The 24304-nt window shown below is 42.9% G+C and overlaps 1 protein-coding gene across 1 annotated transcript in view; it reads left to right on the top strand.

Moving 5' to 3' along the window:
• The window catches only part of DUSP19 (dual specificity phosphatase 19), a 104624-nt gene that overhangs the window by 22155 nt on the left and 58165 nt on the right, over positions 1-24304 (top strand). Inside the window, exon 2 of the mRNA XM_078680486.1 lies at positions 7665-7711. Coding sequence (XP_078536612.1) covers positions 7665-7711 — 47 coding nt within the window. The remainder of the gene's footprint in view (positions 1-7664; positions 7712-24304) is intronic.

Here is a 24304-nt window from a genome sequence, read left to right as displayed (position 1 = left end):
GAGGTTTGTGTGATTTAAGCACGGGTCGCCCTTGTCCAGACCCTGGCGGCAAGAGTCTCTCGGTCCTGGGGAATCTTTCTCTTTGAAGTATGGAGGCAGGGACATCCGTCATCCAGCAGACAGGGGAGCCGGTATCGTAAAGGCAGGGCACAGCCCAGCACCACTCCTCCCCCTAACCTTCAGGGGCAGCCAGCTATCATCCCACTGCTGGAGCTTTCCCAGACACTGTCACACTCCCTCTAACTCGCACACCCAGGCAGGCCCCCAGGCAGACTGGACAAGGAATTAGCCACTTTCTAAAAGTGCTATTTTCAGACACAACATTTAAAAACCACCCATGCTAACAGATGTATTATGGATTTCTGAATCCAGAGAAACCAGGTTTGGATTTTCTATCTTGTTCCTGGGGGAAGATAGGCAGGCACCCATGGGCCCCCACCCCCACTCATTCTGTCCTATGGGCAGGGTAGCCTTGCTACAGTGAAAAACGAATTTGGCAGTAATCCACTACTGCAGCATGTCCCTTACACCTGTACAGGCCCTACTAGGAGCACTTGCCCTTTGGCACTGATCAGCAGTGGCAAAGTGCCCAAAGCATCTAAACCAGCAAAACGTAATCCAGCATAGAGTCAAAAACATAGGAGGTAGAGATCAAAAAGTCAGGGGAAACCACGCCAAGGATGCCAGGTCTAACAGGACCCCGTTATCAGAAACAAGGATATCAGGAACAAACACCCTCACATGTGAAAGCATCCTTGAGAAACTCAATAAAAAATGTTGTCACTACAGAACTCATGCAAGAGGCAGACACCCATTTTGACGTATAATCAACAAGGACAACAACAAATCTCTCAGAGAGAGCTAAATTGTCAAATGGACCAACTATGTCTACTGCGAGTTTAGGCCAGGGATGTTCAAGTATGGCAACAGTAGAAAGAGGAGTAGTCCTCCCCTTCCTAGATTTGTAATTTCCAGCACAAATGGTACAATCCTTGATCATTTCTTCAACATGGCGGTAAACCTCCGGCCACCAATAGGACTCTCTGACCCTTGCCTTTATAAGACTGCGGCTAAGATGCCCTTAATGTGCAAGATTGATTATTTTTTCTCGCATCAGAAATGGAGGTATCAATCTATCACCCCGGAAAAGCTCACCTTGTACAATGTTCAACTTGTCTCGAACATTCCAGTAACCTTTAGCACAATCAGGAACATCTTTTAAAGAGGGCCAACCATTGACAGTGAAATCCATAACCGGCACCCTTTGCTTCATCACTCCCAAAACTATTTTCCCATTCTTCTTTGTTGAGAGCTGACTCCTTCACCCAGGAAACATTCAGACATTCAGGATTGCTGGAAACATATTTTTGCAAAGGCATTCTAGAAAGGAAATCCGCCAGAATATTTTTAAGTCCAGGCAAATATTCCACACAAAAATGATATTCCCAGAGCCCCTCAATCCATCTCTTAATTCTCGGAGTGGTGCTCTCAACATTCCTACATGAAAACGTGCACAAGGGGCTTGTGATCAGATCTAACTAAAAATGGCAAACCCCACAAGTAACAATAGAGTAACCAGCTCGCGCTCACTTCAATAAGTTCACGTTCCCTTTATATTTCTGCCATAAGTCCAATTCACTCACTTTCCTTAAGCCAATTTTTCGCAAGTCTTCAGTAAAAAGTAATTAATTCACTCGACTGCGCGCAGCATGAATAGACTTTAACCAACCTTGATTCTGTAATTGAAAGCAGTTCTTTTCCTTGTGGCACGCTGGGTTCTTCGGTGGGTGTCAAATCCCGTCGCGAGTAATAAAATGATGAAAGCATATCATTTAAAGATGAAGAGCTTTAATATACACCCACTGGGAAGCTTGTGGCTGCAGCAACATCATAACTGAAACTGACAACAGCTTAAGTCAACACATTTCAGCTGATGTCATTCACATTCCTAACAAGGAATGCTAGACTTAAAGAGCAAGTTACAACAAATTCACATAGTGCAGCTCTGGTTCGCAGTGTGGATTCAGAGGAACATAAAGACAACATTGAAAATGGCGAAGTTGCTGCTGATGAAGGTGAAGATCCTGGTAAAGGTACCAGTGGCCAGTTTCAAATTGAAGATCAGATTGAAGAACTGTTGCAAAGTCATGAGCAGCAGCAGGAAGAAATAATCTCTGATCCAACTAATGAAAACCTCCAGCTGAAAATTTGAATCTCGATAACCTTCAGTGGAAGAAAGCGGGTTCTCTCTTCTTTATTCTTTACGCAAACGTATTCCTGGGATAATCATGTTTAGCTGGGCTCAACTGGGCTAATGGAAAGGGTAGTTGAATTAAGTGCCTAAGGAAAGGCTTCAACTGTAGAATGTTTCCCTTCCCATTCAAAGATCACTAAAGAAAAGCGTTTCTCCATCACTTCGTCTTGTAAACTATCACCAGGGCCTGAGAACCAGTAGCGAATCTGACGCTGCACAGATGTTCTCATAAGTTTAGTTATAAATACTACAAACTACCTAAAGTGTTGTTATTGCCAGTGAATAATAGTTTGGTTAAAGTGTAACCTGAAATTGTGAGAAAGGAAGAAAACCAATCAACTGTTAATGATAAATGACACGCTGCATTTCTCAAGTACCTATGTGTTTTATGATAATTCTATGTTGAGATAATTGTTTTTACTATTTCCTGTGTGACTACAAATGTATATAAGTTGAGTACTCTGTAAGCTGCAGCAGACTCTTGGACAAATGTTCAGAGATGCCCCGACTGCAGCAGTAGCAGAATAAATGATATTGAAGATTCCCCATGACTGATTCCACCTTTAGACACTTGAGTTTTTCTTCAAATGAGAAGGCTTTGGGGTGAAAGTATTTATTGTTGAAAACTAACCTATTTGTAGAGCCCTACCTTAGGCTGAATTTGTTGCATCAGCGTTTGACATTTACTCAGGGGTGGCATGAACCTTTAACCCTAGCACCCTGTGGCTGTGACCAAAGGCCTCCGCAGGACACTATGCACGTTACATTTTTCTGTAAATACTTTGGGGTCCCTAGAAAGGCATATTCAATCCCTCTTCTTAAGGAGCGAGGTTTTAAACAGGCATGGTCAGCTCTTTTATTTTTGCAAATGCTCTCTGAAGATACAATTTTCATGTTGCCAGTTTCTTAAAAGCAGCTGTGCGATCAAGGGATTTGACTGATTCTTTTGTATCCCACTTTATGAATTGTTGCCATCTGAGGTATTCTTTTGTCTTTAATTATTGTATGTGTTGTAATGCAGAATACACTCTTGTAAGTAGGAAGTCAGGTAGCCAAGTCACGTTGATTGCAAGATATATAGATTTATCGTGGAAGTTATATCTTAGTTACAGGTTCTGTGAAAATACCCCATCAGGAGCAGCATCCTTGATGCTCAGCCCACTCTCTCCAACTGGCATTCATCCCAACCAGGCACTCCTCAGCATTCTATTACATCACACTCACACTGACTGAGCAGTGGGGAACTGGAAACTATGGAGAAGATGCATAGCAACAACCACAGGTTACAACCTCCCTTTTAGAGAAACAAGTGAAAAATGGCAACAGACGTAAGCTGGTAATGAGCTATGAATAAATCCCCCAAAATTATCGAAATCATCAATTGCAAAAAGACTACAGATGGAATTAATAGATCAAACTGTCCTATAAATATTTGAATAATAATCAAAAACGGTCAATTCTATGCAGAACTTAGGCAACAAATAACACCCCTAAAAGCACTTGCAGCATCACTGGGATGCAACACACACACTACACCTTCACTTCGCCTTAACCCCTTAGGAAGGACACTACGCAACATTAGGGTGCAACACTCATGTCCCTACAGCTTATCCTTAACCCCTTAGGAAGGATTTTACACAACATAAGGGTGCAACACACATGCCCCTACAATCCATCTTCCTTAACCCTTTACAAAGGACACTACGCACATTAGGTTGCAACACACATGCCTCTACAACTCGTCCTTAAGCCCTTACGAAGGGCATTACCCAACATTAGGGTGCAACAAACCTGCCCCTACAACTCACCATCCATAACCCCTTAGGAAGAACACTATGCAACATTTAGGTGAAATGTACGCACTCACCCTAAACTGCGTCACACATGGCACAAACACGGAGCAGTGGTACATGAACACTACCCCCCCCTACTGTCAGCGATGCCAAATACACAAGACACCCATTTCATAAAGCGTCAAATATGCAAGCTACAAGTCATTAACATATGCAGGCTATAAGGCATACTCCCCTGCTGCATAAACCTAGAAGGACCCGGGGTACATAAACACCCCCTCACCTCCATACCTGCATAAACTAAAGGACCGGGTAAATGTTTATCTTGGCACTACAGTCTCCACCCACACCCTTAAGTCACAACTGCAGATAAGACACTAGCACACAACCTCATAAAAACATTTCAAAAATTCAGGCTGGCATTGAAAACTCAGAACATCGTACACAAGAATTCAGAATGGCAATGACAAATACACTTAGACAGCAAACTCAGAATGACATCGACTAATATTATCCGTTAGCACCCATAAGTCCCTGATGAGTGACTTCTCTCCCGAAATTAAATTCAAAACTATGATACTTGGAGACACTGCACCATTATTCAAGTGCACAGTAGAATGTCCACTCATATGTTTGAAAAAATTCAACACCAGACAAGGGTTGACTGCCACTTGTATGCCTTCTATGTTTGAAGTACTCTATAGGGTGTGTCTATCATTGGTAGACTTAAGTCACCGGGTAGGATACGCTCTTGTAAGTAGGAAGTCAGGTGGCCAAGTCACATTGATTATAAGGTGTAGATTTATAGTGGAAGTTATATGTTAGTTACAGGTTCAGAGTAAATACCCCTCTGGGAGCAGCATCCTTACTGCTCAGCCCACTCTCTTCAACTGACATTCATCCCAACCAAGCACTCGTCAGCATTCTATTATAATCACACTGGCTGAGCAGCGGGGAACTTGGAACTATGGAGAAGATGCATAGCAACAACCACAGGTTACAACAGTATAGTTTTATTCTTTTTGTGTGTTTGCTGTGATGTATGCTGTTATGGTTTTTCTATTATAAAGAAAAAAGCTTTCTTGATGATGACTCCTTTATTGGAAGACTTTTTCATTTTGCCTTTAGGGAAACTGCTGTTGCATTCTGAAAATTACACATTTACTTTTGAGTCATGGGCAGCCATTGAGCTCCATTCCTTCAAGTGACTCACAAAAGATGCTAAGTGGGTCTCTCTTTCGCTCTTTCTCTCTTTCTCTCTTTTGTTCTTTCTCTTTCGCTCTTTATCTCTCTCTTTTGCTTTTTCGCTCTTTTTCTCTCTTGCGCTCTTTCTCTCTCTCTTTCGCTCTTTCTCTCTCTCTCTCTTTCACTCTTTCTTTCTCTCTCTCTTTCGCTCTTTCTCTCTCTTTCCCATTCACCACCCTTTCTCATATTGCTTCTATCAATGTATGGTGCTCGAATACAACAGGAAGGAGGAGGATGGGTTAGATTCTTTATCCTGCTGGATTTCACTGTAGAGCATATCACATTGACTTTCAGTTTCCTTTTTCAGGGGAGAAATTATCATTAGTTAAAGGTTAGGTAGAGGTTGGGAGGTATTTGCAGGTGTCCATGGTGAAGTCTTTAAAGGACTGGAATTCTTGTCTTGTCAGTTTTATTTGCCCGAGAGAGGCATGTGGCACGGTATGCAGCAAGATGGAACTCGCAAAGTAATCTGGAAATGGAGTTGGTAAATGCCAGTTTTGTGAAGGCAGTCACTAGTTTGTGCGTGTTGCTTTTGGAGTGCATTTGTTTGCTGGTGTGAGTTTGTTGTTGAGTGAGCTGAGGAGTGTGATGAGAGTGTCTGTCATCGTTTTAGGCCATGAGCTTCTGAGACTTAAAAAGGTTGTTTGGAGTGCTGAGGGGAAACTTCTTGGTACCAGAAACTCTGTATATCAGGTGAAAATTGTTGTTTGAGATTAAAAGAAGAGTGAAAGACAAGTTCTTAAGATCAGTGGAGAATTATGCTTTCCTGGAGAGTTCCCAAGAATTGGGGGGGGGGAGAGAAGTGGAGGGGGAGAGGAGAGAGAGAGGAGAGAGAGGGAGAGAAAAAAAAGAAAGAAATCACCTGGAAAAAGTTGAACAGAGAAAGGGATGTGACAAAAGGCTGCCACTGGAAACTCCTCTCTGGGTGGGTACAAAACTCAGCCCAGTGACGGAATTAATAGGCTTTAGACAATGGAATAACATTGGACAATCAACACTGATGCAAGTGTTTAAATGTATACAACTGCGTCACGCACTTCAAGCAAGGATCCGTAAGGGGAATGAAAATATGGAGGAATCCCCACTGGAAAGGAGCCTCTTCAATGGACACATGACAAAAAAATCTATCTACCCCACATATGCCACACTGATGAGGAACATGCAGGGGGACCTGTACAATTGAGGGACCGATGGCACAGAGATATCGGGAAATTGGAGGATGAGGACTGGACAGAGGTGCTACAATTTCCAAGAGTGGTGGCACTAAAGGCGAGCTGAAAATCCTACACAGAATTTACTTCACCAGACCACTATTATACCAAATAGGAAGAGCAAAAGATGATAGATGTCTCCGCCGCTGTCGCCAATAGAGTACTTTCCTTCAAATGATATGGGAATGCCCCAAACTACAACCCTTCTGGAGAAGCGTAACAAACAGGTTGGAGGAAGCCACAGGGCTGACGATTGAAGCAACTACCATCTTGATACTACTGGGCGTATGAAACTCATCCTACGACAAACAATTGATTAACCTAGGGGACCTAGTTGCGAAAAGCGAAAGAGCCTAGAAATGGGGCAGTGCAACAGGTCAAAAACAGGACGACAGGGAATGGGGAATGGAGTTATGTATGGTAAGGGAAAAGATGCTGCATGAAGGCAGAGCATGCTCCCCTAAATATGGGCTGGATGGGAAACGGGACGGTAACAGGTAATGGAGACCTGGGAGCATGAAGCCAGCTATGGGCTAGGGAGGAAGGTACAAAAGGTAGCCAGAAAATAGGAACAACACAAGCTACAGGGGCCGAACCTCAATTCATGAGCAATCCAATCCAATCCAATACAATACAATCTGATGGTCATAACGTAGGCTATATAAGAGGGGTGCTGGGTGAGGAAGGAATGGAACCTGCCTCACTGCTGCATTTGTTTTTCTGGTGTTGGTATGTGTTTGTGACCTTGCCTCAGCAGACCATAAATAAAGAATAATATTTTAATTATTTGTTGCAGAGACAAAAATGTGCAGTCTTTAGGTGTGGTTGTGAAAAAAGGAATGGCTGCAATTGGCAAATTTCGTAACATGCTCGAATATTAAACTTTTTTTAATGTTTATGGTGATTGTTTTTTTTTACCCTTGGATCGGACTAGTGAAGTGTGAGATGTGTTAGTGAGTCCCTGCCCCTGTTTACATTTCAAGTCTGAGGATAGAAAAATGATGTATTTTCTGTACATATTGCTGCGTAAATATTCTTTGGTGGTGCTGGAAAATCCCTCTGCACTTACAATATCTTTAACATTCTTATGAGAAAGAACACAACATATTTAAGTAAAATTCCAATAGGTGTCCTCCATAATTATTTCTCTATGAATTCCAGGTTCTCAAGATGCAGCTCAGGATCTGGACACCATGAAAAAATTCAAGGTAACTAATGATGTGACGAAGACTAAACTATATTGGCCTACTTAAAAAACAAGTAAGATACTGGAACACGATGAGCTTAAATGAAAACACTTGCACCTCTGTAGAAGATAACTTGATTTATTTATTCATTTATTTAATTTCATTCACTATATGGACCATCACTCTAGACTGGAGTCTCTAGCGCATAGGGAGATATTCCGCACAACTTGTGATGACTACTATGATTGTTTTCAGAGAACAGCCAGGTCTTTAGGCGCTTCCAGAACCTCAGCAGGTGTTCTTCTGCTCTTCGAGAGCAGAGTAGGGATTTCCACAGCTAGTTTGGAGCCAGCAATGGAAAAAGATCTGCCTCCCCATTTCTTATAACTGCATAGATGAGTTTCTACGTAGTAGAAACACAGTTGTCTTTTATGTTACTCACAGTACAAAACGTTTCTCTGATGTCATATGTGATAGTTGGCATGCTTAACTTATTCTTGTATATGTTTTCAGTAAATAAGCACACACTAGGCAGAGATGGTGGTTGTTACTGACAGCATGCACATATGTGGACCTCAGGGTTCACACATTCAGCATTCTGCCGTGATTCGTGGTAGGAGTGTTTTGTCGGACCACTAGTCGGTCACTAAACCATTCCTTAATGTAGTTAACTGTTAGAGTAAAAGGGAAACGCATATGCATGCAAAGCAGATTCTCTAGTTATGATCATACACGTATATTACATGTATTTTTAAGCTAGAAGCTCTATAGGCTACAAAACCTTACATCACGATAGTGCGCCCTCAGCACTTTACATGAAGACCTGGATCAGGGAGGGTTAGCTCTTCCAAATCTCAGGGAATATTATCATGCGTATTTTGCACAATATTTATCTAGATTTAAATTTTTACCGCAATCAAACTTTTTTTTGTAATAGTTTTATGAATTTAATGTGTAAAGACAGTCAAATTCATTCCCCGTGTTGATTTTTATATCTATGAAACTTGTTCGTTATAAGTGCCTTCACTGGTTTTTAAAAAAACGACAGGCTTTGTTCAAAAGATATTCTATTCCGGTAATTAATTCAGCTACATTGTTAGAAGGGATCCTGCCTCTGGCTGGGGTTAAACAATCATTACATCTTGCGTCAAAATGAGCAGCAGCCGGATTCGTAAAAGTTCTGGATTTCTTGAGAAATGGGAAATGGGTGACTGTAGCAGAAATGTCGCAATTGATTTTTAATGATTTGTTTTAACTAAGTTCATACAGTATATTGTATACATTTCTTACAGAAATAGATGTTTCTCATTTGGTTGAATGGAACCAGTTGGTTGATGAACTACGAGTGAGGGTATCGGATAAAAAGCCAGGCGCTTGGAAGAAATACCTAGCTTCAGTTAAGGGAGTGGATCTTGAGCCAAAGGCACTAAAAAAATGGTCGGATCATGAACATTTAGAGATGTCATCTCTTATTTGGTCAACTATTAATAAACTCAACTTTAGCACATTGAGAGGGGCGAATTGGCCAAGGATGCTGTTTTTCAGCAAATGGTTATTGTATCGAACTCCCTACTCTCTATCAGAAATGTTTGCCAGCCAATCTTCTCAATGCTTTTGCTGTATGAATTATCCATTAGCTAATTGGTCTCATATTATTTTAAGTTGTCCCAAAATTCATCAGTTTTGGGTAGATCTATGTAGCTATTTGGAGTATGAACGTGACATCCAATTGGCAGTAAATGACAAATTGATTCTTTTTGGGTTCGATCCTGATCTTCCTCTCATGGATCCAATGATAACATTCTTATATATAGCAATGGCAGTAGCTAGGTCGCTTTTATTGCAAAAATGGCGAACAGATTTGATTCCCTCTGTTTTGGAATGGGGTCATAAGATAAAATCAGTTAAGAAAAGTGAAGGTATTTTTGCATTACGGGTGGGAGGTATTAAGAAATTCAACAAGGTATGGGGAATTTATTTTCATTAAAACAGGGTTGGGAGACTGTTTTTAGGATGCTTAAGTAGGTAGGGTTGTGGTCTTGGATTTTATTATTGTGTAAATGCATTTTCTGATCCTTGCTAGGTGTATTATTAATGTAGTATGAATTTTTTGTGTATTTGCCCTAAGGGAGTTTTATGGTTTAATGATGCATTGATTTTATGTGTATGTTAAACATTTCTGGCTTCAATAAAAATAAAAATAAAAAACGATAGTGCACCCTCACACAAAAACCAGTTTGTATATTTCATGACTACCAATCTGTTTCCAGCACTAAAATGGTGCTGTAGCATTCATCTCGGACTGCCATTGCCAATAGAATCAAACACCGCCTAAAGGATTATTATATAAAAAAACATAATCCCCTTTTACAAATACTTTAAATGTATTCCTTCACTTGATGAGTGTCTCAGGTTGCACACACGAGCTGCCTTTTTCGTTGAGACTCATGGTGTGATAATTTGCTCTTCACTCTATTACTTGGGGCAAAGTAGTGTTGTCTGCATGATTTGCTGGCCTTAGATGCATCATCCCTGCTGCGCTTGTACTAGAAGCCCCAGTGCACGGTTATCATAACACTGACTGTGTCCATTTCATACTTGTTTCCCCCATGACCTTTATTTTATGTGTGTATTTTGGTTGTCCCAGTGAGAAGGTCAAAGTGATTAAAAGTAGTTGTTTTACAATGGTTACATTGGTCAGCGGTTTTGAATGTGTCAATCCTAAAGGCAAGTGAATAGCTAATGGTTATTATAATGTGGTGATATTGCAACAGTTTTAGGAGTGTTTCTGTATTTTCCTGGCCTTATACCAAATACAAACCATGGTGGTGCAGAACCATTAATTAATGTAGAACTCTGTTTATGTCCAAGTCTTTATTTTATAGCTTGGAAAGTATGATGGCAGCTGGAAGATACCTGCTTTCTCTGTAGCTGACACATCGCCCTCCTACATCATTACCCCAAATCCAAGAAGCATCTGAAGCTTAAGAAGCAATCCTCGAGTGTCCTCACATCCTGGGCCCATGCAAAAGATTTGTGTAGACAGAGTATGTCCTCAATTTTAAAATGTGTGTTCGCCTGTGGAGGGTTCCTGAGCTAAAATCTTATGCCAATGGTCTAGCTGAGGTGATGCACTCCGACGGCTGGCATAGCATCAAATGGCTGAAGGACATTAAACATCTTTTAGGGGACCTAGGCCTGGACTCCTGCTGGCATAGCCACTCCGCTCCCCCGAAGGAGACCTTAAAAAAACTTTTTTGGGAGTGGGTTGGTGTGAAGCGCATCAGTAGCCAGCAGCACTGCAAAACCACCGCAGCCTTTCTGCTGATAAAAGATGTCGTCACCTACGAGCCGTACATGGACATAATAACAATCGCCATGGATCGGTCCTTGTACATCAAATTCTGGTTAGGAACCCTACCCTTGGCCGACTTCTGCTCCAGGTGGAATAAACCCCAGTCCTCATCACGCTTTTGTGCTCTCTGTCCCGATAAATCAGAGACGGTGCCACATTTTCTTTTCGAATGCCCGGACTATGGTCGCCCCAGATCACGATGGCTTGGTCCTATCTGCAGAGAATTGGGTACCCGCCAGTACTCTGTTGCCCTCCGGATTCTTTTAACCAATACAGCCCCTCCCATTGTTTGTGCTGTTGCCAAGTTTTTAAAATGGGCTTGGTTGATTAGACATAGAAGACTGTCCATATCAATTTAATCCTTTTTTTAAATTAATTTATGCTGATCTAATGTGTTTTATTCTCTCATCGAATGTACAGTCATACTTTTTTTCGACATGCTGTTTTTATCTTTTGTACTGCTTTTATGATATATGCATATCGAAATAAAGCAATCAATCAATCAATCAAAATGTGTGTGCTGCAGAGAGCCTATGGGATGTGTAGGTATTTCAGTGTGTTGTGAAGCGAGTATAATATAAGACAGACATGAACCCTGGTGATTTTACAGCACAGTGACCAGCAGAGGTGGGTTTCTGAGGGCATCTGGGTAGACACGGCCACTTAGAATTGACCCAGGGTTTGATACACTGAGTAGTGTGTGGGAAGGATCACCACTCCTCAGTGAAAGCGCACAACGGAAGCGCTGGGCCAGAAACGCAGCAAACACACAAGACTGGGCTGGAGACACCAGAGGGAGCCGTATACCTTCCTTCTCAGTCGCGATGACAGTCCATGTGGGTCACAACGTCCAGCTCACACCACTAACTCCAGGCTGTGAGCATGCACTGGCCAAGACTAATGACACACGCAAGTCTGAGGGCACTAAGGATCCTGGTCGTCGCCAAATGTGGTAAGGATTAGACTGTACCAGAGTGCAAGGTTGAATTCAGTTTTGTTTCATATGAAGAAATGCCCACCACTTAACATGTTCTGTCTGGTCATGGTCATGGCAGCAACTGACATAACTGTCCCTGCTAGAACCTTGGGCAGACAAGTTCCATGTGGACTCATGAGGTCAATATATCAACATCTGCACGTGCATACTAAGCTACAATGCTACCTACCACATAGTCCCTGTCGCACAATTTTATATGTGATAGGGAAGTGGAAACTGTTGTTGGTAACACTTGTGCCAGAGTCTTGACAGGTGCTGTGCTCACTTAGAAACATTGAAGTGTCTCTGAGAGCCCCAAGAAGCATAAACATTGGATAACACCATAGAGTGGTTTCTGCCTTAAGTGAAAGGAATATAGTTCTGATAGGGCAGCAAGAAAGAGACACAAACCCGAATTCAAGGAGAATGCTAATAAAAAAGCGCATGACCTTGTTCTCCCCTCCAAAGAGTTTTTTCCACAAGGCACGGTAGCACAGAGGAATGCAAAGGAAACCCCTTATGCATAAATGTCTGGCTTTTCTAAAAGAGAGAGGTCCTCTCATCATACTATTGGAAACTGTCCATAAAAAAATTGACAATGTGGAAAGAATTTGCAGTGTTTGACCATTGACTTGAATTCCTATGTCTATTGCAAAATATGTGCCAATATGTGTAGGCGCTGCAGATGTTACTCTGAAGAGGTGACTCTGGGCAATAGCTTGCTTAATCTTCCTGACGGCCCCCAGCACCTAGAGACCCTTACGGCTGATTGTGCGCTTTACAAATGTGGATTATTAATATTATTAAGCCTACCCCCGGGGTGGGAACACCCAATAAGGGAATATTTGCTGCATAAGGGGTTATGGCAGGCGTATATTGCAGAGCTTTCTTCCAGCATTGTAGCGCGGTCTTCAACAACGGCGGCTCCTCTGAGGGAAGTTTGGCCTTGGGCAGAATCAAGGAATGAAGTGTCCCTCGATCTATATCTCTCTGGGTGAACCCTATTTCCTGCAGATTCCTCCCCGCTGTCCAGTATGATAGCCATTGGATTCCACATGCATAATAGTATGCCCTGAAGTCAGGAACCTCTAACCCTCCCTTGCGGGATTCCAGCTGGAGTTTCTGTAGGCTTACTCTTCAGCGACCTGCTCGCCATATAAGCTCCACCAAGATAGTGTTCAAGGTGCAGAAAATGGATGGGGAACCACAATGGGCAGGTTCACGAAATAGTATAGTAATCGAGGGAGTACTACCATATTAGGGATGCGAATTCGTCCCATCACCGAAAGGGGCAAAGATGTCCAAAAGGCCACACTAGAGCGCAGGGCTGCAATGGCTCTCAAGAGGTTAGCTTCTAGCATGTCTACCTGTGATCTATATACCTGTATGCCTAGGTATTTGAGTGTGAGCTACTGAATCAGTGCCAAATTGTACTTCAGCCGGGTGTGTCCCCTCTCGGAAGAAAAAGGCAAGTGATTTCCGTGAATTAATTACAAGGCCTGAAATCTTCCCGAAGTCTGACAGAATAGTGGGGAGGGGTGTTGCATCAGCTGATAGATCGTGAAGATAGAGAAGGATATCATCTGCGTATAGGGAAGTAAGGTGGGCTGTACCATCAATAAGTATTCCCAGGGGTTTTGCTGATCGTCTCAATGCTATTGCCAGGGGTTCCAATGCAAGTACAAATAACAAAGGGGATAAGGGGCAACCCTGCCGTGTACCCCTGTGAATTGTGTACTCCCGAGAGATGTCGTCCGGTGCGAGCTCTCGCCATGGGGGAGGTGTAGAGTAGGCGTACCCATTTAAGGTAGTCGTCCTAGAAACCAAAGCGGTGTAGGGTTGCGAACATATAGTCCCAAGTTATGGAATCAAAGGCCTGTCGCAGGTCTAATGCCAAGCACCCCGCATCCGGATAATCGGCCGGGGTGGCACTCCTAACATAGTGCAACCGGCTGGTGTTTAGGGCCGAGCTACGATTCGATAAGAATCCGGATTGATCACTGTGAATGAGGGTGGTGAGGTAGGGCTGAATACGGTTCGCTAGTGCTTTGCTCAGGATTTTATATTCTGTTGCCAGTAGAGATAAGGGCCTATAACTAGTAATGTCTGTGCTATCACGACCTGGTTTGAGCAAGGAGGTGACTAGAGCCTGCATGGTGGAGCATGGTAGGTGACCTACCTCAAAGGCTGTCTTATATACCTCTTCTAATTTGGGAACCAGGATGTTAGAGTAAGTGTGGTAAAACTCTATGGGTAGGCCGTCCATGCCAGGCACCTTATTACGATTAAGGCCTATAATTGCAATGCGTATTTCATGTTGTGTGATAGGGCCTACTATTTCGTCCTGTATAGCTGTCGGCAGGGAGGGGAGAAAGTCCTCTATAGAGATGCTGGCATCTGGTTCTGGCAAAAAACACAGTTGATGGACAGAATGTAGAACAATGTCATACATTCACCCCAGTACAAGGATCTGGGCCTAAATCCATCGTTTTTTTGCACTCCACACCACCCTGGGTTAGACACTGGCTATATGCAAATCAGCTCTGACCCTGTGCCTCATGGGAACAGTCCAGTCCGAACTACCAAGCCATGTCTTTCCCAGACCGTAATCAAGCTTCCAAGGACCGGTTTCTGGCTATCAGCCTTCATCAGCCTGGATAGCTTGACACCAGTGGTGTGGAGAGCCTGGGACTAACGTCTGAGCATACCCAGCCCACTCGGGGTGAAAATTGCAAAAAACTCAGTTGATGGACAGAATGTAGAACAATGTCATACATTCACCCCAGTACAAGGATCTGGGCCTAAATCCATCGTTTTTTTGCACTCCACACCACCCTGGGTTAGACACTGGCTATATGCAAATCAGCTCTGACCTTGTGCCTCATGGGAACAGTCCAGTCCGAACTACCAAGCCATGTCTTTCCCAGACCGGAATCAAGCATCCAAGGACCGGTTTCTGGCTATCAGCCATCTGGTTCTGGGGCTGCGTATAGATCACTAAGGTATGTGCAAAAGGTTTCGGTTATTTCTTGTTGCGTGTGAACCGATCTGTCCGAGGGCTTATGAATATGTGTAATAATGGGTGGTGCAGGTCTGTCCTGTACTATTCGTGCTAATAATGTTCCAGCCCTATCTGCTTCCGAATGTTTCCACTGCATAAAGGTTCTGTGATCAATAACCTGCAATTTTTCAAGTGTTTCAGCGTGGTCTATCTGAGCACTCTGTAGTGCACCCTTTTTAGTTGGATCCGTCACTACTTTTTGCTCCAAGGTGGTCATTAAGTTCTCAACTCTCTGTAAGGTCTGGTGTATTTCCTGTCTGGCTCCTACTGCCTGTCCAATTGCAGCCCCCCAACCACCACCTTGAGTGCGTCCTATTCAATCAGGTTGGAGGATGCTGTGTTCCAATCCTATTTCCATTTCAATAGTGGTTTGACCCCCACGTGTAGGTGGAATCGGTGGTTGGCTTTTTTACACTATTTGAATAGCCAGTTATTCCCAAATGAATGCTGTATCTGCTCTTTTTGTATGGTGTATTTTCCATTGCAACAAACTTTGAAATGGGGCTAGAAACGGAGGCAGGCTGTGCCCCGCATGTGAGATTAATGTGCTATTTTTTAATCCTCTTTTCATGTTAAATTGGTTCCTTCCTCTGATTGTGCGATATGAATATGTTGGATAGCCATGTGTAAGTCTACTGACACAGTTTGGAGGCGTAAGCTCAGTGGTACTAGCGTTCTCATTATATTTGATCTCTGATAATAGACTCTGCTTTACACCATGGCTCATACAAGGCCAGGATTTGGATTCTAGCAAAGGTCTGATCATGCCATCTTTCTGACTATATATGGAGTTTGAACACACCATCCCTCTATCCACGTCAAATATTTAAATATTCTCAGGCTCTCTGTATGCAGAGGCTCTGTTCAGGCTAGCTTTCAGATCTTCATATGCCACCACTTTCAATATTCATTTTTGCATTATGTTCTTGTATTAGAGCTCAGGGTTTATCATTGGTTTAATTGTACCCATTGCTGTATCTCTTACCTTAGTTTCTAAGCAAGCATCTTGTGACATTGACTTCATGTCTCTCACTCAATTTCATAATATGTTACTGTAAATAAACTAAGACATTCGCAAAAGTCGTAAAACAGCACCCATGCAAAGCCACAGACCCGAGGGTGCAACTTTTAACCTTAAGAATGGGGTCACTAATTTAGTACTTGTTGCTCATAATACATTCACACTGATTACTTGTTATAACTTTGTTAATATACTGGCATGCATCTGAAGCATTTTATTAAATTATTTTTAAAGTTCACCTTAAAAATTGTAGGATAGCTTCATAAAAGTGTTTGTAACCTTCATCTACTTATTTTTAAGTTGCCAGTATGTTTTGGGTACGTTTTATTTTTAAAGAAATCAAACTGCACAATAGTTTAACTACAAAACCGCCAGCAATCTTTGTTACAAATAGGGTTTTCAGTGCAATGTTTGCTTTCAAAGTAGAATCACTACTCATTCTTCTGCATATACTGCATATAATAAAGGTGATTTCTAGGAGTATAATAAGCATCCACCAGTTGTTACATTTTGCAACTGTGTACAAATGTTTATTTTGGAACCACTGTCAAAAATGTCAGCTGAGCTACCACCTCACTCTCTTCCTTTGAGCTCTCGCCCTAGCAGTGAAGGCTTTCCTTCTGCGGCTGTTAAGCTGAATATTCTGATTGAAATTTTAGGAGCCTCCACAGTTTTTGCAGAGCCCTTGCTTCATTCACCAGGCTGTCCTAGAGATCTGCATGGGAGAACCCGTTCTTTTGTTCAGCATTCCATAGGTAGATTTCCAGGCGCTACAGGCCGGCATCGAGGGATTCACCTTTTTGCCATCCTACCCATTACTGGAACGTTTTGTGGTTCAGATGTCTTCCTCCAAGCAGAACCCAAATGCCTTTTGTATGGGCCCTTTGGAGACAGAGTCCGAGACACTTCATACTTTGGGTCGCAAGGTTTTTGGCTCTGGCAGTTTGGTTTTGAGTCCAGAAAATGCCACCTGCCTTTAGGGCCGCCATGTCCATGCTTGATGTGAACTTGCAAAACATTAGCCTTCTAGAGCACATGAAGAAGCCATTCTCTGACCTGCTGAATTAAGGACTGGGATGCATCAAAGCAGATACTGAAATGTGGCTTGGATTCTGCAGACACCATTGCCTGTGTGCAGCTGTTACGCTGAGGCAGCCTGCTTGGATGCATTCTATTTATCCCTTTTCTGGGGATGCAATGACATGCTTAGGACATGACGGTTTAAAAAGAGAGACTTTTTTCCAGTGAATGCTTCAAGAATAATGTAGCAACAGCTAGAGTACTGGGCCTGACTGCCCCCGCACTGCAGTTCCACCAATAATATCGGACATTCCGTGGTGACTCTTAGGCTGTGGGGTCCGGCACTGACCGCCATCCTAGCCTAGCTACTGCCTTAACAGATGTATTGATTTTAAGGCAGGGTTGGGTTTAGAAGACTTCGACTATAGAGGATCCAGTCCCCACTGTCCTCTGTGAGCCCTTCCACTTCAGACCCCTCTGACTCCTAAACACCTCACCATGTTCTTGCAGGGGGATGGTCTAAAGTTTGTAACCATTGGGAGGCGGTCATAATGGATTTCTGCGTCATTCATCTAGTCTGCTGGATAAGTGCCCTCTGTACCTATCTCCTGTGTTGGACTACTGAGATTCCTTCAGAGCATGCTTTCCGACTCACACCAACCTTGTTTTGGAGGCAGAAGTTATTCCTTAATGGCAAAAGGGGTCATAGACGTTGTGCTTCCAGGAGAGATTGGTACGGGATAGTATTTCTTTTACTTCAGTGCCTTCACGAAGAATGATGGTCTGAGGCCTCTTCTGGCTCTCCGCTTCCAGAACCTGATCATCCACTAAAATGTGGAAGATTATGATAATTTGACAATGCCCGTAATGAGAAAATGAAAATACAATGAATGTGTGCAGATGACTACATTTTTCTCCAAAACCCCTTCTAGCTAACACCTCCCACATAAAATCCCAGACTACACGGTCAAAGGCCTTTTCGGCATCTAAAAGGATCATGGCCATATCTCCTCCTGTAGCAGCATTCGAGTCAAACAGCGAGATTGCTCGCGCGATGTGTTCTGTTGTGCCCCTACCCGGGACAAACCCATGCTGCCAAGGTGAGACAAGTTGACCAATTACCCTCCCTAGTCTTTTGGCCCATACTTTCGAATAGAGTTTTGCATCCGAATTTATCAATGATATTGGCCGATACGAGCCAGGGTTTTCCTCAGGTTTCCCCTTCTTATGAAATATTACGATATTGGTTTGTTTCCATGTGTCAGGGATCATTCCCGAGCAGATTATTCCATTAAAAAGGTCTACCAACATAGGAAGGATTTCATCTTCAAGAGCCCTATAAACTTCTAATGGTAGCCCATCTGGACCTACTGCTTTACCCGCTGCTAATTCATATAATGCAGTCTTGATCTCCTCTGATGTTATGTCTAAGTCCAGTCGCATCTTATCCTCCTCCCCCAGCGATGGGCATAATGGCCCATACTCATGCGAAGTTGGTACCATCCCAGTCTCCTGATCATATAATTTTTGATAAAAATTCTGAAATACCTCCATTATAGCTTTAGGGTCTGTATGCTCCACACCATTATATTTAATCTTCGCAATTTTATTTTTATTCGATTCTTGCCTGATACGGAGAGCTAAGACTCTTCCAGCTTGCTCGCCTGTCTCATATCTCCTTGCTCTATGTGTCTGATAATTACCAATCTCCTTCTGCGTAATTATTTTTAGGATCTCCCCCTTGATTAAAGACATAGTTCTAGTAGTTTCCGAACTATCCTGACCTGAAGCTATTTCCATTATGTGGCATTTCTCAGCTTCTGCTAACTCTAACGTACGTTTCTCCAAATTACTACTATCCTCTTTCCTTAATTTGGCTGCACAGCTGATTGTCTCCCCTCTTAATGAGGCTTTAAAGGATTCCCATACACCATTTCTAGATGCACTATATCTATTCATTTCAAAAAATTCTTTCGCCCAGTGTTTAATATGTTTGACAAACCTTTCATCATTTAGGAGTTTCCTTTCAAACGTCCACTTTGAGATTTTCCTTTGAGTATTGGGGATCTTATATGTTAGTATCAAAGGATTATGATCCGAAATAATTCTTGGGGGGTTGGTAATTTTAACCTTACAGATTTCTCCCTTTGTCACAAAGAAATAATCTAGTTTAGAATATTTCTGTGCGGGATGTGAAAAATATGTATACCCTGGATCCCTGGGCATCTTAATTCCCCATACATCCCCCAGGCCATGTGACTCTATTAGAGAGTCGAGAGCTCTCTTTACCTTTCGTTTACGCCCTATGTATTTACTTCCCTGTTTCCAGTCAGCTGTGATGTTCATATCCCCACATACTATCATCGGGGTTACCCAATTAGCCAGTTCTTCCTCCAGCTTATCGTAAACCAATGGGTCATCTTCATTCGGGCCATAAATTACACACAGCGTAACCCCCATCTGCAGTTCCACTATGACCCATCTACCAGACCCATCCGTTTTGCTACGTTTCGCCCCCCCCAGATTGCATTTAGCTAGGATAGCCACACCTCTTATCATCGATGTTTGTGATGAACACCCTATCAGCGTATACCCATAGATATCAAGCAGCTTCCTTTTATCCCAGGGTATATGAGTTTCCTGAATACAGAGTATGTCTATATTATTAGATCTTACCCAGTGTGATATCCTTTGCCTTTTTTTCCAATCATTTAACCCCCCTGCATTTATGGTACAAATCCTAATGTCTGACATTATTGCCGCATTTCTTCTCCCTACGATGACTGTTATCCATGCATATAATTCTGCTCATAGTGATAGTCTTACTCCTTTCCATCTCAAAAATTTTCTTTTTTTTCCCCCGTTCTTTTCCACCCTCCCCCTCCCTGCCCTGCCACTCCTCTCCCCAGCCAGGGCTCCCCCCCCCTTCCTTAGAGGCGCTCAGACTTGAGGTCTGTGCACGTGATGGTTCGCTACCCGAGTTAAGGAGATTTAGTACATATGACCCATCCTTAAATGCCCATAACCCTATCACCCACCACCATATCTACTACACCCAGCACCACCCAAACCCACCACTTCGTGTACCTATAATGAAAGATATTGATCTAAATAGAAATCCCTTCTTATCAAAATACTTCCCTCATGCAGAACAAATTTACTCTACCAGAAAAAATAGAAATATTCTAAATGCTGTTATACATTACTATACATCACTACAGATTGCTACATGCCCTACAACTGCAAAAATTATTTGGCCTTTATCTCAGAAGAGAAATATAATGTTCGACCATCTTTAATTATCTTCAGTTGGGCCGGATTAATCAAATATGCCTGCATGCCCTTATCTTGAAACGGTTTAATCATCTGACGTAGTCTCCAGCGTCTCTCCACCGTGACATGACAGAAATCAGGGCGCACAAAAAAGGAGTAACCATCCACAATCTTTTTTTTATCAGGTCTTGCTCTCTCTGAAATTGCTTGCCTCAAGTTGAAATTGCCCAAGAAGATCAGAATGGCCCTTGGTTTATCCCCCTCTTTTGCATTTTTGTGGATCTTAAAAGGTATACGGTGTGCCCTCTGAACCTCCCTTGACCAATTCCAATCTTTCAGATCTGTAAAGGCCTGTTCAAATAGCTTCACCACAAATGCTTTCATGTCCGAATCCTCTGATCCTTCGGGGATTCCCAAGATGCGCAGGTTATTCTGTCTTGATCTATTCTCCAGCGCCTCCAATTTCCACTGTATATCAGTAATTTGAGTTCCTTGTAGGTCCATGGTGCTAGATGCTGCTGCCGTCTCGGCTTCCACTGAGACCACTCGTTCTTCCAGATTATTAACATGCTCCCCTAGGTTCATACAGACTTTTGTTAGTTTCCTGACTGCCCCTTGAATTTTTCTGGCTGCTGCCTGAGATTTACGACTTTCCTGACGAACTTCTTCCCTGTGCGAGATTATCTCCTGATGGATAACCTCTAGGAGAGACATCTGTGCCGTCTCCCCCCCTGGACTGTCTTGAACTGTATTAGCAAGCTTGGACGTAAGTTGTTCCTTTTTTTTATGTTGGATTTTCGAGCCTGTCATGACTTTCACTGCGGTTATTGGAGGGTTAAGATCATCGTGTTCCAGATCACTGTCAGTGTCTGCGTCAGACCCACTAATTTCTTGATCCAGACTACTATCCCCTTCCTCCGACCATTCCCCACCCTCTGACACTGAAAAGAATGCTTCGCTGGGGACCTCTTTTTTATCACTTGCATCGCCCCCGGTTTCCTTCTCCGATATTCCTTCTAGCAGATTGAGTGCGGGCACAATGCCCTCCGCTTCTCCTATACCAGGATCCACTTTCTTACACCCCAGTGTGTCTTCGTTTTGATCCTGGAGCGCGGGGATGTCTATATCTGTTTCATTTGTGGGCACAACCTCTGCATCATAGGGGGCCCCCCCCCCCCGTCTTCAGCTCTCATCATACCCTGGACAACCTCGTTACTGGTAGGGATAAAATCAGCTGTATCATTAGAGCCTTTTATTTTAGCCAGTTTCTGGAAAATATTCGATATCGGGGTGGTACCCTGGGAATCTAGATTGACTTTACTATTTCCCTGTGGTTGTGCCATTTTTGTATTTGGGGTGTCTTGTTTCCTAGTCTTTTTGCCCTCCGTCTCGTTCTCTGTAGTTAAGCCTGCTAAATCCGCTGCAGCCTTTCTTCTAGCAGCTGCCTTAGCGCCTGCAGTAGTTTTGGGGGCCATAATTTCTCTCCTCCTTTCTAGAAGCCCAAACTGCACCTCACCGCTCGTGTTGTTGCACCCCCGGATTTTTCCCTCCGGGCTACAGTCTGCCAGAGTCTCCAGAGCCTCCAGAGCTCTCAGGGCGCTTTTCCCAACACTACAGGGAGAATACAGCCGCTGACTCAGTCGGATCTCCAGAGCCTCAATCTGTCTCCTCCTCCTCCGCCGCAGGTCCCGCCTCGCCCGCCTCACCTGCGAACTCCGCTGTGCTTGCCTGCTGGACGCCGACTCCGCAGCCTCCGCAGCCTCCGCCAGCAAGCTGACCGCCGATAGGGCTCTCCGCCTCCTCACAGCCCGTAGCAGTTCCAACAGAAGCCGCTGTAGCGGCCAACCGCGAGTAAGTTTCATGCGGCAGGGGCGGTATCACGTTCCGTGTTTGTCGCGTTTTTTCCCTTGCCTTTCTTGCCTTTCTCGCGCTCAGATCGGCTGGCTGGGTCTTTAAATCCTCATTATCTTATGCATATGCATATCCTCGCATATCATGTCATGTATTCACTCTGCGGCACTGTGGTGCGTGGCTCGGGTTCTTTGGGGTCCTACAATCTCCCAGACCGCATCTCCTCACTCGAGCTGCTTCCCGACCGTCCTACACGGCCGCCATCTTGCCCACATTAGCATTGATTCTTACCCCAAGATAAACTGCAGAATCCACATATCTTGGATCTCTTTTATGGATGTTTTTTGTCCCAATTATTATTGTTTTTTCCGTATTAAGCCTATAGCCAGAACATAATCCAAACTCATGCGCAAGATGAGTAAGTTCAATCATGTAATGTAAATTTTTTAAATAATTAAAAAGTTATATACATACCAGTGGATTGAGCTCATTGATTATATTGTTGTTTTAGCTCTTCCTGGATAGTTTTGACACTGTTAAGATTTGTAAAAACCAAGTACAAGAATGGTACACCACTCTCATACAAATCAACTATAAAACGGCAGCATCTTCAGCTTTCCACTCTATGATCATGAGAAAGGCAACAAATGAAATCAGGTCTTTCATTTTAGACTACTGTAGTTCCACTTGTGAATGGTTAGCATCTTTTAACCCTTTTCCTCTGTTTCAAAATGAGGTTCCTGTCTCGAAATGTTTTTGATATCATCGCAGAATAATCACGAAAAAACACATTGATATTTAGCTTCAGTTTTTTTTATTTAAATACTCAACAACAGTTTATTCCATAGTCCTGAGTTGGAAATTAAAGTTTGCCATTACTTAAAAGGAGTCAGAACTCCTAAAATTAAAAAAAAATTCTGCCTCTTTCACACCCTTTCCCCCAATACACTCTTAGCTCAGTGTACCTAGCAACCCGGTGGAAGCAGTAGGTCATAATTTCAAAGCACATTCTAAGAGAAACAAGCTACTTTCAAATGAGATACAGCAGATTAAAAGGCATATCAATGCCTGTATAACATTTCTTTTTTTAAACAGCCAACATGACTTCTTGCTAAGGCATCCGACACACTACATCATTTTATTCACTTTCATGCCACCAGCATCCAGTTAAATATATCTTTTTTTTAAATAAAAAAACATCCTTTATAACTGTGTTTTATTTGAAAAACAACCTCATTTAGCTCCAGCCTGTCCTGACTGTTATTGCTCCTTCACTTCAAAATGCTTGGCATGTGGATTGTGGGACACAACTATGTCTATTGGGCTAAAGAGGCTGCAGAAAACACAGTATTGACAGGGACTTCGGTTTGCCAAATGTGGAGATTACTCGGTTTGGCCAGAGAGGATTAAAGTTTCATCAGTTGCTGGATTTCGTTAAATCCATTGTTGATTGTCGAGATCCTCACCTCATGACTGTGCACTATAGTTGCAATGAACTAGGCACATGGGCTAGGGCTGGAAATCCTAATGAAAGATCTTTGCAGAACTGATGTCGCATTTCCCTCACACTGTCTTGGTGTACTCTAATATATGCCAAAGACAGAAATGAAAGTGGTCAAATCAATTCTGTCCACAGATTACAAAAGCTAGTAAACATGTTAATAAAACTGCTTCTGCATTACTCAGAGACCATCGCATGGACTGTATCTTTAACCCCTTGGATGCTAATGACAAGGGTAACTCGTCATGGAGTTTCCATTGATTTCAATGGAAAGTGGTTGTAAATCTTTCCAGGGCCTTAGCATCCAAGTGGTTAAAAACAATCTGCGTTTTGACATGCATTTATAGAAATGATGGCGTGTACTTTACAGACTAAGGCAACAGGGTAATTCTAACTAACCCGAAACTCTGCATCTGGTCTTAAATGTAGCTGTCATATACACACAATCAACACAAAAGGTTCTGGTCAGAGCCACCCTAGTAGCTGAAATATTGCAATTTTTTTTATAGACATCCTTTTTTTGCTTTTAGGAACACGGAGACATCGCGATGGGCGC

Source organism: Lissotriton helveticus, chromosome 3_1, assembly GCF_964261635.1.
Source record: "Lissotriton helveticus chromosome 3_1, aLisHel1.1, whole genome shotgun sequence".
In the NCBI taxonomy this organism is placed as follows: Eukaryota; Metazoa; Chordata; class Amphibia; order Caudata; family Salamandridae; genus Lissotriton; species Lissotriton helveticus.
This window is presented reverse-complemented; position numbering and strand designations above follow the sequence as displayed.